Source organism: Diabrotica virgifera, chromosome 2 (assembly GCF_917563875.1).
Source record: "Diabrotica virgifera virgifera chromosome 2, PGI_DIABVI_V3a".
NCBI lineage: Eukaryota > Metazoa > Arthropoda > Insecta > Coleoptera > Chrysomelidae > Diabrotica > Diabrotica virgifera.
Window position 1 is genome coordinate 252,843,434 of NC_065444.1, and position 18,419 is coordinate 252,861,852.

The window sequence follows — 18,419 nt, forward strand, 5'->3', positions numbered from 1 at the left end:
AATTTCTTCAGAACCGCTTCTCCGAACACTGCGAAGTTTCGATCAGGGGCGTAGCAGGACTGTCGTGACAATATACATAGTTATAATTTAATAACCAAAAAAGACACAATGGGAATAATACAAGTTATCAATCTATTCAAAGACAAAGACAGTTGAATTTTAGACAATGATTTTTATAAATAAGACTTTGGATTATACATGAGAGTAGAAAGGTAGGTTTGTATACGCTTTCGCTAATAAATATTTGCAGCTGGTGGGTATTTATTTGTCTAGATAAAAATTTAATATTTGCTTTGAAAATCATAGACAAAATCCCAGGTTGAATTATAAAATCTTGTTTGATTTATTATAGTTTTAACTTTTATAGTTTGATTTATTATAGTTTTAGTATTATAGTTTTTAGTAATACACAGAAATAGTTTTTTTTATCTTTTTACAGCTGTTAGTTTCATTATTTTTAACAAGTAGGAATGAACATAAAGATAAGTGTTTGAGAAATAATAATGTATACGCGTACCACAATGGTTTTCAAGAAGCCGAAGGTATTCACCTTCGTTTACCTAACTAAATAAAAATCTTATCGTTATTATATTCATATCGTTATTATCGTCAAAACCAGACATGTTCATTTTAATGCTAGAGTGCTCTGTATTAAGAGTATAAGTCAAAAATGAAATTTTTTTATTAGGGCTTTTCAAAGTATTTTTTACCACTGATGAAATAACTTACAACTAAATATCAAAATGATGACGAAATATGATTAATAAATTAGTAATTGACTATTTTACTTTCTACTTTGGTAATACCTTATTAATTGTATAATTCAAAATATAGAAGAATCCCGAAAAATCTTTTTTATGACTTATACTCTTAGTACATAGCACGTTAGAATGTCACAGCTGTATACACATTTTTGCACGTAAATGGTTCAGATAACTTTATGCTATGCGAGGCGTTGTTAGAATAGGGAACTTGCATAAAATTTTAAATTAGAAAAAATGTTATAAATCACAACAGAACAAAATTTAAAACATTTATCAAAGATAAAAAAGTTGTTTTTGTGTTCCGTTTGGCCCCTAAAGATGATTCTAAATTCAAATTAAAGCAGCCAGCCCAAAACGCGTCGTGACGTCATATGGTTATATGTTTACATTCTGCACCAACAAAGTAAACAACATTGTATATAATTTTAAATTAGACATTATAAACCTCAGTAGAAAATACGTTTGATCGTTTGAACTGTTTTAAACTTGTACTTTTACAAAATGGGACTAAACAACACTTATAGTGTTTTCTTTTATTTTCCATAGTAAACCTTCTTTCCTTTCCTTTAAAAAGTGTATCAAACTCCAATCTCAACAAACTGGTATATAGCCCGATCAAAGAACACACAATTTTCCGAAAACCTCCAAAAAAATAAAGGAAGTATGAAAATTTGGGAATAGGTAGTTAAAATTATCTATTATTATACAGGGTGAGTCATGAGGAACTGTACATACTCCTACCTCGTTTAGAGGCCCCTATGGGGAATAACAAATGACCATTAAAAAGTGTCTGCTCCCATTGTTTAATAATATACAGGGCGAGTTTCGCATTTTGACAGAAATTTGTATTCGTCATAATTTTTGAACGGTCAGATCGATGTGTCTCTTATTTTGGTCAATCGTTACACTATTGCCACCTAATCAACTGATTTACTCAAACTAGAAAAAAATCAGGTCCCGCTTTAAAAAAATTAGTTCGTTTGGGTCTTAGAAAAAATTTCACCCTGTATAAGCTTTTTGAAAACTCTAATATGAATTTTACAAATCAGACAAATAGGCAATTAAAATAACATATTTATTTTTTTCCGCACACGATTGCTTAATTTTTTATAAAAAAATCAAATTTGATTATGAATTAAAAGTTTGGTAAAGTGAACCATAGATTTAACAAAATTAACTTTTATTACCAAAATTAATTTTTTTTAACAAATATTTAATTTATGTTACCACCAATCAACTGATTTATTCAAACAAGAAAAAAATCAGGCCCGAATTTAAAAAATAAGTTCGTTTTGGTCTTAAAAAAAATTTCACCCTGTATACGCTTTTTGAAAACTCTAATATGATTTTTACAAATTAGACAAATAGGCAATTAAAATGGCATATTTATTTTTTTCCCCACAAGATTACTTAATTTTTTATAAAAAAAATCAAATTTGACTATGAATAATTAAAAGTTTGGTAAAGTGAACCATAGATTTAAAAAAAAAAGTAACTTTTATTACAAAAATTAATTTCTTTTGAACAAATATTTAATTTATGTTATCATCCAATCAACTGATTTATTCAAATTAGAAAAAAATCAGGCCCGGATTTAAAAAAATTAGTTTGTTTGGGTCTTAGAAAAAATTTCACCTTGTATACGTTTTTTGCAAACTCTAATATGAATTTTACAAATAAAACAAATAGGCAATTAAAATGGCTTATTTATTTTTTCCCCACACGATCACTTATTTTTTTATTAAAAAAATCAAATTTGACTATGCATAAAAAGTTTGGCAAAGTTTTTGCATAGATTTAAAAAAATTAACTTTTTTTACAAAAATTAATTTACAAAAACAACGTTTTTCTTAAAATTAAAAGTTTTACCATTTTTTTTTCTATAACACGTCTAGATCTAAAACTTCCCATAACACTTCTTTTGGACTCTATAGTTTAACATAGACGTGATCAAATTGATAAATTTTAAATTTTTCCACCTAATTTTTGCGATTTACAAGTTTGCACTTTTACAAGAAGAAGACTGAAAGTCTACAACAATTTTCATAGTCTTCACAATGGTAAGAGGTATGTGCTGTAAAAATTTCAGAAAAAAAATATTAAAATGGAACAGAGTTGTAGCGAGTTAAACCGAGAGTTCATTTTTTTTCATATTTAGGTTAAAATTCCGATGTTGACAAATTTGATTTTTTAATAAAAAGTTAAGTAATCGTGTGGGGAAAAAAATAAATATGCCATTTTAATTGCCTATTTGTCTTATTTGTAAAATTCATATTAGAGTTTTCAAAAAGCGTATACAGGGTGAAATTTTTTCTAAGACCAAAACGAACTAATTTTTTAAATCCGGACCTGATTTTTCTCTAGTTTGAATAAATCAGTTGATTGGATGGTAATATAAATTACTTATTTGTGCAAAAAAATTAATTTTTGTAATAAAAGTTATTTTTTTTTAATATATGGTTCACTTTACCAAACTTTTAATTCCTAGTGAAATTTGATTTTTTTATAAAAAATTAAGCAATCGTGTGCGGAAAAAAATAAATATGCCATTTTAATTGCCTATTTGTCTTATTTGTAAAATTCATATTAGAGTTTTCAAAAAGCGTATACAGGGTGAAATTTTTTCTAAGACCAAAACGAACTAATTTTTTAAATCCGGATCTGATTTTTCTCTAGTTTGAATAAATCAGTTGATTGGATGGTAACATAAATTACTTATTTGTGCAAAAAAATTAATTTTTGTAATAAAAGTTATTTTTTTTAAATCTATGGTTCACTTTACCAAACTTTTAATTCCTAGTGAAACTTGATTTTTTTTTTAAAAATTAAGTAATCGTGTGCGGAAAAAAATAAATATGCCATTTTAATTGCCTATTTGTCTAATTTGTAAAATTCATATTAGAGTTTTCAAAAAGCGTATACAGGGTGAAATTTTTTCTAAGACCCAAACGAACTAATTTTTTTAAAGCCGGACCTGATTTTTTTCTAGTTTGAATAAATTAGTTGATTAGGTGGTAATAGTGTAACGATTGGCCAAAATAAGAGTCACATCGATCTGACCGTTCAAAAATTATGACGAATACAAATTTCTGTCAAAATGCGAAACTCGCCCTGTATATTATTAAACAATGGGAGCAGACACTTTTTAATGGTCATTTGTTATTCCCCATAGGAGCCCCTATACGAGGTAGGAGTATGTACAGTTCCTCATGACTCACCCTGTATAAGAAAAAGTTTACAATTCTACATCCCCTCCATTTTCCAATAATTGGGAAATACGGGGTGAAGAATATTTTCTCGGAGATGAAAAAATATACATTCAAAATAAGTCCGTAATTGGATAAAATGGCTTATGCTAAGCAACTTTTGTTCTATACAGTTTTTTCATTAAGTCAATACTTTTCGAGTTATTTACGAGTGAGTATGTTCATTTTTAACAAAAAGAAACATGTTTTTGGACGGTTTTTCGCAAATAACTCAAAAAGGAAGTATTTTATCGAAAAAATATTCCTAGCAAAAATATAGCTTATAAGAAAGTGAAAAAAATGGTGTATGCATGAAGTCTGTAGACCCAGTAGAACCAGAGTTGTAGCGTAGCCAATGAAAAGTAGGTTCTTATTCGTCAAATTCCAAATCGAATATTTCAATGTGAAATAACCAAAAAAAGAAGCACTTTTCACGGAAAACTCATTATAACTCTTTTAAAGTGTTTTTTAAAAAAAGGTTTCATTCTGTTTTTCAAAAAAACTTCTAGCATTAAAAGTAAGTGAGTTACGCTCAAAATAATGTTGGTCCTTTTTATTTTTTGGTAAAAAAATCGCGAAAATCACCCCCTAATTAGTATCCCAAATTAAATTAATCGTTACCGCTTCACAAGTTACTTTACTTATGTATTTTTTATGATGTATAAGTTTCATTGGTTCAATGTGCACATTTTTGAAAAAACTTTTTACCAAAAAATAAAAGGGGCCAACAATATTTTGAGCGTAACTCACTTACTTTTAATACAAGTTTTTTTAAAAAACAAAAATAAACCTTTTTTTAAACACTTTAAAAAAGTTGTAATGGGTAATTTGTTTCTCTAATTTATTTTTATTATCTCTTTTATTTGGCGCCCTGGGCAAATGCCCAGTCTGCGCATTTATAGCCCGGGGCCTGCAGATGGCAATTAATTGGATTCTGTCACATGGCGACAGGTAAAATCGGGTCTAGGACGTTTCATCGCCGCCGTTTCGATGCCGCCAGTTCGATGCCGATGCCGGCCGATTCATCGCCAGTCAATTAATCGCTATCTGATATATTTCCGAATTTTCGACAGTTACAATTATTAGTTATTTTTAGTATTAATTAGGAATTCTAGGAAATGCGAGATATGACGGCGATGAAATGGACTGGCGATGAACCGGCGGCATCGAAACGTCCCATTCCGGTAAAATCACTAGTAATTTATAAATACAAGTTGAAATTATATCAGAAAACGTGTTATTAGCTTATATTTATACACTAGCCGTAACTTATTGCAATATTTTATCCAAAAGGCAACTTTTTTGAGATGCTTTATTTAAATTGACTTTATTTTGTAGTATCAAGGTGACGAACAGAAAGATACGGACATCCCAACGTACATAGAGGCCAAACTATTTTGCACGACCTTTGGAAAATTCATTTGGGTGATACTGCAACCGTTTTTCTACTCTTTCCGCCCACTCGTAGTTTATCCGAAGCCGCCCACGCTTTTGGAATTCGTAAACCTGGTAATTCAACTCGCCTTCGATGCTCTCGTTGTTTATTTTTTCGGTAAGATAAAAATGTAATAAATGTTTTATATAATTTTTTTAATTAATGTTTGCCTACATAATACGGTTACAACATTTTTGATAATTAAATATTGACTTATGATATGAATCATAAACTTTGCCTACAGAATCGTTAGCGGACAAAAACATTTAAAGGAGTTTTTTATTAAAAGAAATGGATTTTCAATTAATAGATCGGGCTGTATCGTCGCCTATTATTCCGATTCGATTTTCTTGCACAAACTCACTCAAAAAAAGGTTCTTAGAACATATCCACAGGGTGCCGGGCGGTGCCGTGGTCGAAAAATTGTTTAAACAATTTTTTTTAAACAAATTCACAAAATAAATTTTTTCATTTCGTACAATTTTTTTTAGATAATTTGTGTCATTCTGAGCAAAAAAGTTCTCTTGTCATTTTTTTCTAAAATTGATTGTTGTCGAGTTATATGCGATTAAAAATTTGAAAATTGATTCAATGAAATTCAAAAAGTGACCAAATCAAGTTTCAAACCCCTTTTTCAAGGTCCTGAAGAGATTTTTGTCATTATTTTATTACAAAGCTGTTATTTTTAATTATTAACAATTAGCGCTATAGTCCAGGATGTATCGTGTCGCCCCCGTTAGTGAAATTATTCCGATTCGATTTTTTTTGCACAAACTTACTCAAAAAGAGGTCCTTATAACATATATACAGGGTGCCGGGCGGTGCCGTGGTCGAAAAATTGTTTAAACAATTTTTTTTAAACAAATTCACAAAAATAATTTTTTCACTTTGAACCAATTTTTTTTAGATAACTTGTGTCATTCTGAGTAAAAATGGTCCCTTGTTATTTTTCTCTAAGATTGATTATTGTCGAGTTATACGCGATTTAAGATTTGAAAAATGCGAAAATGGCCATATAACTCGACAACAATCAATTTTAGAGAAAAATCACAAGAGATCTTTTTTGCTCAGAATGACCCAAATTATCTAAAAAAAATTGTTCGAAAGGAAAAAATTATTTTTGTGAATTTGTTTAAAAAAATTGTTTAAACAATTTTTCGACCAAGGTAAGGTACCGCCCGGAACCATATGGATTTGTTATAAAGACCTCTTTTTGAGTAAGTTTTTGCAAAAAAATCTAATTGAAATAATTTCGCTAACGTGGACGACGATACAGACTGGACTATAGCGCTAATTGTTAAAAATTAAAAACAAAAGCTTTGTAATAAAATAATGACAAAAATTTCTTCAGGACCTTGAAGGAGGGGTTTTAAACTTTGATTTCGTCACGTTTTGTCTTTCATAATAATAATTTTTAATCGAGTTATTAAGCCTTAAAAATGGCCATTTTCGCATTTTTAAATTTTAAATCGCGTTAACTCGACAACAATCAATTTTAGTGAAAAATGACAAGAGACCTTTTTTACTCAGAATGACCCAAGTGATCTATAAAAATTTGTTCGAAAGGAAAAAATTATTTTTGTGAATTTGTTTTAACAAATTTTCGACCACGGCACCGCATGGCACCCTGTGGATATGTTATAAGGACCTCTTTTTGAGTAAGTTTGTGCGAAAAAATCTAATCGGAATAATTTCGCTAGCAGGGGCGACGATACAGCCCAGTCTATAAGAGTGGTTCATCATCATCAAATTATCAGCCTGAACGCGTCCACTGCTGAACATGTCTCCCTTAGTTCTTACTATCTGTCACTGTCTTGTGAGGCTTCCATGCCTTCCATGCAGTTATTGCTAACACGTTGCAGCCGTCAGTCCATCTGGTTGTTAGGCGCTCTCTGCTTTAAGTTCTGCTTGTATTGGCCTCCACTCGACAATACGTTTTATCCAACGATTGTCTGATAATCTGGTGACGTGTCCTGGTAATTAAATCCATTTGCTAAGGCTGAAAATCAGTATACACATTCTAAATTGAATATAAATAAAAGTTATTATAGTCTGTCAGCTGTATGACGGGACAGAGCCGGTCGGTCGGCCCCAATGAATGTACAGGATTATTCACTATATTTTGACCCCCTTGTAAACTGCTTTATTTACAGAATTAGAAAAAAATGTAAAATAACAAAAGTTATTCGATTTTTTAATTATGATTTTTTGACATTATATATCGTACTAGTGACGTCATCCATCTGGGCGTGATGACGTAATCTACTAATTTTTTAAATGGGAATAGGGGTCGAGTGCTAGCTCATTTGAAAGGTTATTCAATTCCCTATTCAGTAATATAAACATAAACATGATTAATTATACAGGGTGTCCAAAAAAAATTTTTTTAATTAAATTAATTGTTTAATTAATAATTCAAAAAAATTTTTTTGGACACCCTGCATAAATAATGATCTTAATGTTTATAGTACTGCATAGAGAATTGCATAACCTTTCAAATGAGCTAGTACACGACCCCTATTCTCATTTAAAAAAATAGTCGATTACGTCATCACGCCCAGATGGATGACGTCACTAGTACGATATATATGTCAAAAAATCATAATTAAAAAATCGAATAACTTGTATTTTACATTTTTTTCCAATTCTGTAAATAAAGCAGTTTACAAGGGGGTCAAAATATAGTGAATAACCCTGTACATTCGTTAAGGCCGACCGACCGGCTCTGTCCCGTCATAAAGCTGACCGACTATAATAACTTTTATTTATATTCAATTTAGAATGTGTGTACTGATTTTCAGCCTTAGCAAATGGATTTAATTACCTTCGTAGGAAAGCAACTTTGATGCCCTCTCAGTACCCCTGTTCTACGTTTCGCTTGACCGACCGCAGTATGTTTCTCTACACAATCACAGTAATCAACTATGAAAAATTTAGCTTTAGTAAATTCAAAGAGATTTTTCATCGCTGCCTCTCCGTCTATAAGAGTTAGGTTGGCTAAGTGCTACGTTTTCTCGACTTTGTTTTATGGAATGGAAGCTTTGACCTTGTATACCGCATCAATGAAAAAACTAGAACCATTTGAGCTGTGGATGTACACAAGAATTCTGAAAATATCGTGGACAGAACACGTCACAAACAAAGAGGTTCTGAGAAAGATGAATAAAGAAATGGAAATCTTAAATACCATCAAAACAAGAAAATTAGAATATCTCGGACATATTACACGTGGAGAGAGATACAAATTGCTCCAATTGATTATGCAGGATTATGCAAAAAGAAGCATAGGGAGACGCAGAATATCGTGGCTGCGCAATCTGAGAGAATGGTACGGATGTACATCAAATGAACTTTTCAGAGCAGCCGCCTCTAAGATCCGAATAGCTATGATGATTGCCGACCTCCGTCGCGGAGATGGCACTTAAAGAAGAGGGTAGGTCCGATTTAAATAGATAGTTTAATTTACCAATCGCTGCCCAACCCAATTTCATGTCCTCTCAAATGCTTTCTAGTCGTCCACGAATATCAGTGCCCGTGGTTTGTTGCATGGTCGACTTTATACCATGGGTTTGCTGTATTTTGCAGACTTCTGTATCAGGTTCTTTATCACTAGTAAGTGGTCGTTAGTGCTGTATTCCAATCTAAATCCAGCTTGTTCTCTAGGCTGATAGAAGTCTAACTTATCATTCAGTCTCGATAGTTTTGTAGATCGGTTTGTATCCTCTCGTGTATAATAAAACAATGACTGCATTGTTCAATTATTGAGAAGGGGTTTTTCCTTGCTAGATGCATTCGGTAAAAAGTTTCGCCAAAGTCGGGATAATTTTATTTCCACCTAGTTTGATCGCCTCGATCACTACTCCGTCATCGCCAGGGAATTTGTTATTTTTCATTTATAAAAGTGTCGTCTTGACTTCGTATGATGTTATTTCGGACATTAATCCTGATCCCTGGTTTGTGATTGTCACATCTCTCGTTGGTGCACTCATACATTTCGCGATAAAAGGATTCGACAGCCTGGAAGATTTCGGTTCTATCCGTAGTAATGTTTCCATTTTTATTTCTTATTTTGTTGCCTTGTTTTTCATATTGTGCCTCAAATCTTTCACACTTTTGTTTTCTTAAATTATTTCTCTTATATTGTTTTCTCTTATGTCTTTACGGATTAATCGGTGGTTATCTTTATTTAATTTCTTCATTGTTGTGTAGTTGGAGTTATATTTTTCACCTGACCTCTTTTACCTATTAGCTCTTTGGTATTTTGCCTTAGTTTTTCATTATGGGTCACGACGGTAGGGCAGCACTCCCTTTCCGTTTCTTTTAATGTCTTCGTTATGCCATTATTTGCTTGCTCCAATATCTTTAAGTCTTGGATATGTCTGATTAGTGTACCTTCATGCAGGTTTTCTGGGGGAATCCAGTTCTTTTTTCGTATTTTTAAGATCATCTTGGTTCTTTCCAATTTGACATTTAATCGTATCTTTACTAGGATTAATCTCTAATCGCTTCCTACCGAAAACTTGTTGAGTACTTTGATGTCTTTGATTATTTATCTTCTGTTCGTTCTATTATAGTTATAATCTATCACATTTTTGACACTGACATGGATATGCCGTTTAGGCTTATCCATGTCCATTTACACTGAGGTTTTTTATCGATAAAAGAATTTATCATGGATAAATTTTCCTGGTGTATGAAGTTGAACAATCTTTGCCCTCGTTCATCATCAATTAAGTGTAGTTAATTCTCATTAAAATAGTAAGTCCTTCATAGATATTGGTGAGGCAGTGGACTGTCAAATGGATGGTTCCCTTGAACAACTTCGTCGACGCAAGGATGGGTGCACTGGTAGGGTGTATTATTACCAAAATCCGGATGCAAACACTATTTATTTTAAGCACAAACTTGGTTACATTTTTAGCGGTTACAAGTACATACAATTTTCTAATGGATATTATTAAGGTCTACATTCCCATATCACGCCTGCGCGCGATGCTACCATGCAGATCCCTACCCAGGTCGATAGTAATGATTTCTGCAATCAATCAAGTAGCAGCTCGCTGCGTACACAAACATTTCTACCCTTTTACACGGGATGGCGCAAACATGGCCCCCACGTTGATATGTCGTACATTTTTCAGAAAAAATAAAACTAGACAAAGCGTAACTAACAATGTGCGCATATCAATAAAATACAAAAAACTTGGGCATTATACAGCAAAATTGTCACATTAGCCAAAAATTAGAAAAAAATTAAATTGGATTTATACCCCTGAATAAAAATCAAAATTAACATTAAATTATCATTAAAAGTACATTCAGAGACGCTTGTAAGTATTAGTCCTTTATAAGCGACTCACTTGGAAACACTTTACACCTTATTATCGCCAAGAGGCAAAACACTTAACTTCACCACAGGTCTTTTGAATAAGGTGCCACTGGAGTCCTTGACGGTGGCAGCACGAATTATGCCGTCCCTTCCAGGATGGACAGCTTTAATACGGCCTAGATGCCATAATCGGGACGGTACGTTGTCTTCATGGATCAAGACTAAATCATCGACGGCCACAGGTTGGCCTTTGGATGTTCGCCATTTAGGACGAACTTGTAGCTGAGTCAGGTAATGTTTGCTCCAGGTTGACCACAATTCATGTTGCAGCCTTTGAACTCGGCGCCAACGAATGGTGATCGATTCCTTTGGCTCATTATAGCTTGTACAAGGTACTGACCTTAACTCAGTGAATGCAAGAAAATGACCCGGGGTCAAATACTGTAGGTCATTAGGATCAGAGGAGAGGGAGCACAAAGGTCGGGAGTTTAGGATAGCTTCAGCATCTATTAATATATTTGTTAATTCCATAAATGTCAAATTGGCAGTACCAGTTTTTCTGTTAAGAATATTTTTAAAGCCCTTTACGGCGGCTTCCCAAATTCCGCCGAAATGGGGGGCTCGGGGAGGAATGAACTGCCAGTCTATACGAAGTCGTGATACTTCCGACCTTAAAAGCGTTAAAGTATCTAATAGGAATCGGTAGGCTTCATTCAAAATGCGGCGAGCACCTACAAAATTAGTCGCATTATCAGTGAATATACACGAGGGCAACCCACGTCGAGAGGAAAACCTTCCGAGGGCCGCTAAAAACGAGTCCGAGGACAAACTGTCCACCACTTCACAGTGTACAGCCTTCGTACTTAAGCAAACGAAGACACAGCCATAAACTTTATAAATTCGCTTAGATTTAGGATAATCCTTTACATTAAAGGGACCAAAGAAGTCGATACCAATATTAGTAAAGGGTTTGGTGAGACTGACACGTTCAAGCGGCAATTGTCCCATTATAGGATATGTGAAACGAGGACGAAAACGGATACAGGAGATACAGTTTCTTAATACGTTCCGAGTAGAACTACGCCCGTTCAATATCCAAAAACGGTTTCTCACTAGAGCTAAGGTGGTTTGAGCACCGACATGACCATTCAAAGTATGAACACTGCGAATAATCAGCTCAGAAAAATGACCTTTCGGTAACAATATAGGATGTTTTTGGAATTCGGTCAGATTAGACAAAGCAAGACGACCTCCTACGCGTAAAATACCCGCAGAGTCGACAAACGGATTCAGGGATAATAAAGATGAACTCTTTGATAGATCTCGGGATTTCATTAAGTCATCCATTTCGGATTGGAATGCACAACCTTGAACTAACTTAACTAAGGTAAGTTCAGCACTTCTTAGTTCTGGGACAGAGAGTATACCGAATAGGGGAGGTTTAACACGACAGTTGTGAGAAAATCTTAAGCACCAGGCAGTTACTCGTATGAGTTTCTCTAGGTTTGAAATTCTCTCGATGAAAGAAGAATCTATTGACTTGGTAGCCACGGTTAGAACCCGCAGTTCAGGTAATTCCTGCGGAATCTGGACGGGATTATCGGGGAATTCATCGGGACCGTTCCACCAAATTTCGGAATCCTGTAACATCGAAACCGAGCATCCACGAGAGATTAGATCTGCTGGATTCAACCGACCGGGAACAAAAAACCAATCATCTGGGTTGGATAAATCAATAATATGGCTTACTCTATGAGCAACGAAAGTTTTCCAACGACTTGGACAAGAGCGAATCCAAGAAAGTGTGACTGATGAGTCCGAAAAATAACGTTTTCTCGATATTTTTAAGGGTAAGGCGTTAGAGACTACATTCATGAGGTCAGCTAGCAGTACTGCCGCGCAGAGCTCTAACCGGGGAACGGAGATAGTTTTAAGTGGGGCTACGCGCGATTTGCCGCATATAAGGCTATGAGTGACGTCGTCACCGATACAGGAAACAAGATAAATGCAGCAACCGTAAGCCTTTTCACTGGCGTCACAGTACCCCCTTAAATCATAGGTACTGGAGCAACAAGATATGCATCGAGGGATCGTGATTTCACTTACTGAAGACCAATCTAGACTTAGATCTGACCATTCGGATAATAAATCTTCAGGCAATACCTCATCCCATGAGTAATTAGATTTCCAAAGTTTCTGCATGAATAACTTGGCACGAACAATGACTGGGCCGATTAACCCAAGAGGGTCAAACAGTCGGGATATTTCGGCCAACATGCATCGCTTTGTACGAGCAGATCTGGAATTTATGTCACAATGGTATTTTAGATGATCACCACGATTCGACCAATATACCCCCAAGACTTTCGGTAATTCATTTTCCGACGCATCCAACATTTTTTCGGTAGCTAGATCGCTGGAGGGTATGGCTTCACCAAATTTGGTGGAATTGGTACACCATTTACTCAATTCTAAACCAGCTGTGGAGAATAAACTTACCAAACGGTTACACAAAGAGATTAATTCCTCTTCGGAATCAGAGCCGGTTAAAGCATCATCCATATAGAAATCATTACAGACTAATCTAGCTAGATCAGCGTCAGAATGAAGAACAGATTCACCCAAGACCTTTAAGCACCTTGTGGCAAGAAATGAAGCGGGCTTGGTACCATAAGTTACGGTATTCAATCGATATACTGAGATTGGTTGGTCAGTATTAAATCGATATAAAATATTTTGGAAAACTCGGTCGCCTTCTCTTATTAAAAATTGTCGATACATTTTGCGAATGTCTACGGTCACAGCCCACTTGTAGCAACGAAAACGTAATAATAATACAAATAGATTATCTTGGATTACAGGACCTTTCAACAATATGTCGTTTAAACTGACACCATTGGAGGTTTTAAACGAAGCATCAAAAACAACTCGGATTTTGGATTCAATACCGTCTTTCAAGACAGCATGATGTGGAATATAATAACCAGAATCACTCGCACACGAAATGTCATATAAAAGGGACATGTGACCAAGTTTTAAATATTCCAGGATAAATTCGTCATAGTGCAACTTAAGACTCGGATTACGCTCTAATTTGTTTTCGAGATTCAGAAATCTCTTCTTACAACCAGTAAGAGAATCTCCTAACCTTTCGGGGGATTCGACAAAGGGCAGCGCAACTACAAACCGACCGGAATCATCGCGATGAGTATGTGAGGAAAAATGACTTTCAGCAATCTTGTCTTCAACGGCTAAGATAGGGCTTACGTTAACGAAATGTTCTATTTCCCAAAATCTGGATATGGATTTCTCTACTTGAGATAAATTTAGTAAGTGACACTTAGAATGGGATTGGGAAATTTCAGTGTTCACAGCACCATTAATTAACCAGCCAAAAACACTGTTTTGAAGTAATAAATTTGGGTCGATAACGAGTCTATCTTGTTTGAGGCATCTCCAAAATAACTGAGCACCTATCAATAAGTCAATTTCATTGGATAAATTATATTGAGGATCTGCTAGCCTTATTTCAGCGGGAATATTGAATACACTGCGATCCACTGGTTTAGCAGGAATACAATCTGTGATGTGATCTAATATATAACAATTCAAGGAGGCAGAGAAATTTTCAGAAAAGGATGAAACTTCAACGCTGATGATTTGGGCAGCAGTAACAGCTTTACCTCCAACACCCTGTATGGACAGCTTCGCAGGATGGCGACATAAGTTTAAGCGATTTGCTAATCTGGAAGTGACCACGTTTACCTGAGAACCGGAATCCAAGAGACCGCGCGCAGCGTGAATTTGACCGGTGTGGTCCCTTAGCCCGACTATGCAAGTGGTGAGGAGTATGTTTTGATTTGGTACACCAAGACTGGATAAAACATTACTTACGGGGGTTGGTGTAGTACTATTCACATCATTATTGGCCGTATTGGAATTAACCGTGTTCGAATTAACCGGCGGAGTTCTGTCTACGTGCAGTACCGTGTTATGTCGACCACTGCATATAGTACATTTTGACTTTCTGCAGTTTTTACTAAAATGTCCTGCATTAAAACAATTTAGGCAAACACGCTTGCTTATAATTAAAGCAACTCTTTCTTTTGGATTTAATTTCAACAAATCAGGACATAAACGCGTGAAATGAGGAGACATGCATACGGCACATTTAATTTTCCCACTGGGAGGATCGGAATTTATACATGCTAAAGACTTGCAATTTTTAGTACTATTGTCACGAGTGTGGGTTGGAGTGGTCTCAAGGAGCTGACATTTTTTCACTAAAAAGGATCTCAACTGTTCAAAGGTAGGAAACTCATTACCCTTCAAGGTAGCGTCCCATTCATTCTGCATTGAACGAGGAAATTTTTCATGGATAATTTGGATAATAAAATCATCACAATGCTCTACTGGGCGCTTTAAATTTTTAAGAGATCTATGGCTTTGAACTAAAGTATCTAACAAATATCTGATGGCGTCATATGACTCCTTTTGGATAGGTGGGATATGACATATTGCCTTTACGTGACCGTACACTGTGACCCTGGCATTGTCAAAACGTTCAATCAAAGACTGCATCGCAATCTTGTAACTACCAGGAGTAACGTCTAAACCACGAACTACGTCTAGCGCGACATCGGAAAGGGAGGATAGCAAATATTGCAACTTGTCAATCTCGGACAAACTACCACGACAATCTACTAGTGTGTCAAATCTGGATTTAAAGGAAGCCCACTCGGTTATTTTTCCCGAAAATTTAGGCAAGGATAGAACTGGCAATCCAATTCCGGAACCCGTATACCCCGTCTCGCGGGAGGATGAAGAATACCCATCTTTAATTTTAAGAATTTTATTGTCTAGTTCGGCATGACTTTCAAAGTAAGGAGCGTATTCCTTATCAAATTCTTCAACATAATTACTCTCAATTGCCAGAAAAAATGAATTTAAAGCTCGTTCGGCATTTTTAATTGAATTTAAAATTATATGCACATTCTGTGGATCTTTCTCAATGGTATTACTTAAAATAGTGAAAAACCTTCTGGCAGAACCTCTTTTATTATTTAATTCGGATAAATTAACATTACTTTGTTCTGCTTCAGCCATAATTGCAAATAAATCAAAAAATAATACTGCAATACTACGAAACTTTTATTAAAAATTAAATTATTAAAAAAGGAATTTTTGGTGGAATCAACTCGAGCTTAAACAAGAATTTCTATGCATTTATCAAAATTGTTGTTGGAATATTAAAATTGCTGTAATAAATTTTTGGTGGAATGAACTAGGACAAAATCTGGTATTAAAATGGCGGGAATAAAATAAATAAATTGGAAAAAAGGTTGGTTGGGTATTAAATACGGTTACAGTGGATATCAACAAGCAAAGGATATTATGGATATGGTAATAAAACACTCGGATCATTTAATAACATTAGCTGAGACAAGTACTCACCTATTTACAAACGTGAATTCCACAATGGCGAAAGCTTGCCGGCGATGCGTTCAAAAGATACGGCTTCGAATGACCAAATGGTGAGGCAGTGGACTGTCAAATGGATGGTTCCCTTGAACAACTTCGTCGACGCAAGGATGGGTGCACTGGTAGGGTGTATTATTACCAAAATCCGGATGCAAACACTATTTATTTTAAGCACAAACTTGGTTACATTTTTAGCGGTTACAAGTACATACAATTTTCTAATGGATATTATTAAGGTCTACATTCCCATATCACGCCTGCGCGCGATGCTACCATGCAGATCCCTACCCAGGTCGATAGTAATGATTTCTGCAATCAATCAAGTAGCAGCTCGCTGCGTACACAAACATTTCTACCCTTTTACACGGGATGGCGCAAACAGATATTATAAACAATTGTTTCAATAATCAAGGTAAATTTAATTTTTCTTTTGTATTTAGGAGGAAGAATGTTGGGATATCTCCTTATTGGATCTGTCATGGCTATGGGTCTTCATCCGGTAGCGGGACACTTCATCAGTGAACATTACATGTTCAAAAAGGGCTACGAAACGTACAGTTACTATGGTCCCTTGAACTGGATAACATTTAACGTGGGGTACCATAACGAACATCACGATTTTCCTGCTGTTCCTGGTTCAAGATTACCAGAGGTGAGTTATATTAGTATCTAACATTAGTTTAGTTGAAAATGTATCAGTAATACTCAACGTTACAATAGTTTAATAATAAACTAATTTACAACTGATAAACAAAAATAAAATGAAAAAGTGACTTTCTTTTATATAGCTATAAGTGAAAAAAAACTCTTCTTAATTTCTTTCTTGTCTTCGTTAGAGTGGTAAGATCATCAGTGAAGGCTAGACGTTGATGTTCATTGTTGAAGATAATCCGGTCGTTTTAACTCGGCTATTTCTGATTTTGGTATTGTTTCCAATATCAAATTAAAAAACACAGTGGATAACGGATCTCCTTGTCTAAGACCTTTGTTCACTTCAAATTCATCCGATGAGAATCCTCTCCATATTACTTGATTTCGTGTGCAATTCAGAGGTATTCTTACTAACCTAGTCAGCTCAGTGCTTCATACATTTTAGTCCGTCATATCCCATCGTACGCTTGTTTAAAATATATGAAGGGTTACCCTATGTTCATAGCAGGTAGTCTGGATTTTCTTTAGTGTAAAAATCTGATCTGTAAAACTTCTATTAACTCTAAAACCGACCTGATACCCACCTAGTTTATCTTCAGCAAATCTGTTGAGTCTCTCTTTTAGCATCTTGGCTATTACTTTGTAAAAGTATACAAAAGAACAACACCTGTAATTCTCGCGTGCCAATCTATCCCCCTTTTTGTATATGGGGCATAATATTTTGGTCCAATTTTTAGGTATATTTTCCTCTTCGCATATCCTCTTGATAATGCTATACATCCTTTTTGTTGTTCTTCCCCTCCATTCTTTAGAATTTTCACAGCTGTTTCGTTTTCTCCCGGTCTTTTGTTATTTTTGAGCCCATTGATTATACCTACTTATTGATTATACTTATTATGCCATCATCCTCATCATGCCCAAGGAAATTTTCATTCTCTGCTGTATTTTGCACATTCAGTAGTTCACTAAAATGTCTCTCCCATATACCCATCACTGATTCTTTTTCACTCATGAGTATGCCATCTTATTTTTTCATGCATCAATTGTAATTCTGGTATCCCCGTTTAGTTTTTTTTTAACGTATTGATAAAAAGACCGTATTTCTTGTTCCTGAAATCTTTCCTCTATTTCTTGTGCTATTTTTTCGTTATATTCTCCTTTCTTTCGTCTACATACCCTTCTCATTATTCTTCTTTGATCTTTATTCTTTGTCAATCTGGTTCATACCATCATTATTAGTTGTTAGTGCCAATTGCCTTAATCTTTTCTTTTTCTCTGCTCTTTTAACACATTATTCATCAAACCAATTCCTCCCTGCTTTTATTTAGCTCTTTTGTGGAGTAATTTTATCATTTGCTATATTTATCGCCTCTCTTGTAGTTTGTCACACTTGCTCTATTCCTAGTTTCTCTTCGCCCTTCTGCGATAATAGCCCTTTATTTCATTGATATACTTTTTTATTTCCACTTCGCTTAGTTTTTCTATCATATCGATTTTTCTTCTTTGGATTTGTT

The 18,419-nt window shown here is 34.6% G+C and overlaps 2 protein-coding genes across 3 annotated transcripts in view; one reads left to right on the top strand and one right to left on the bottom strand.

Annotated features, from left to right (window-relative positions):
- Positions 1 to 18,419, bottom strand: part of LOC126880538 (uncharacterized) — a 391,874-nt gene that overhangs the window by 168,508 nt on the left and 204,947 nt on the right. The gene's annotated exons all lie outside the window — the stretch shown is intronic.
- Positions 1 to 18,419, top strand: part of LOC126880537 (sphingolipid delta(4)-desaturase DES1) — a 99,171-nt gene that overhangs the window by 61,009 nt on the left and 19,743 nt on the right. For both annotated transcript variants that reach the window (XR_007696629.1, XM_050644460.1), the window contains exons 4-5: positions 5,348 to 5,561; positions 16,695 to 16,906. Coding sequence is in view for 1 of the 2 variants with exons in the window: in XM_050644460.1 (XP_050500417.1) it covers positions 5,348 to 5,561; positions 16,695 to 16,906 (426 nt within the window). In the remaining variant the exon portion in view is untranslated. The remainder of the gene's footprint in view (positions 1 to 5,347; positions 5,562 to 16,694; positions 16,907 to 18,419) is intronic.